The sequence below is a fragment of the Apis dorsata genome, unplaced genomic scaffold (genome assembly GCF_000469605.1).
Source record: "Apis dorsata unplaced genomic scaffold, Apis dorsata 1.3 scaffold_206, whole genome shotgun sequence".
Classification (NCBI taxonomy): Eukaryota; Metazoa; Arthropoda; class Insecta; order Hymenoptera; family Apidae; genus Apis; species Apis dorsata.
The window spans coordinates 67,535-67,738 of NW_006263490.1; the positions used below are offsets into that span (position 1 = coordinate 67,535).

Sequence of the window (204 nt, forward strand, 5' to 3'; positions counted from 1 at the left end):
ATACTCTTATTGGCCAATTGGCACCACTATATGCAGTTGGAATAGGAACAACTAGCCATTGTTTACAACCAGCAAGTATTTGTGTTATAGAATCATTAGGAATTTCATTACCAATATGAAAAGTTGAAGTATTTGTAGAAACTCCTCCACCTAGATTTAAATATAGTCTATCTTCACCTTGTAAATACAAATGTCCATGATGAC

The 204-nt window shown here is 33.3% G+C and overlaps 1 protein-coding gene across 1 annotated transcript in view; it reads right to left on the reverse strand.

The window, feature by feature from the left end:
• The window catches only part of LOC102680617 (guanine nucleotide exchange factor subunit Rich), a 6,808-nt gene that overhangs the window by 4,324 nt on the left and 2,280 nt on the right, over positions 1-204 (reverse strand). The window contains exon 8 of the mRNA XM_006614952.2: positions 5-204. Within this exon, the coding sequence (XP_006615015.1) occupies positions 5-204 (200 nt within the window). The remainder of the gene's footprint in view (positions 1-4) is intronic.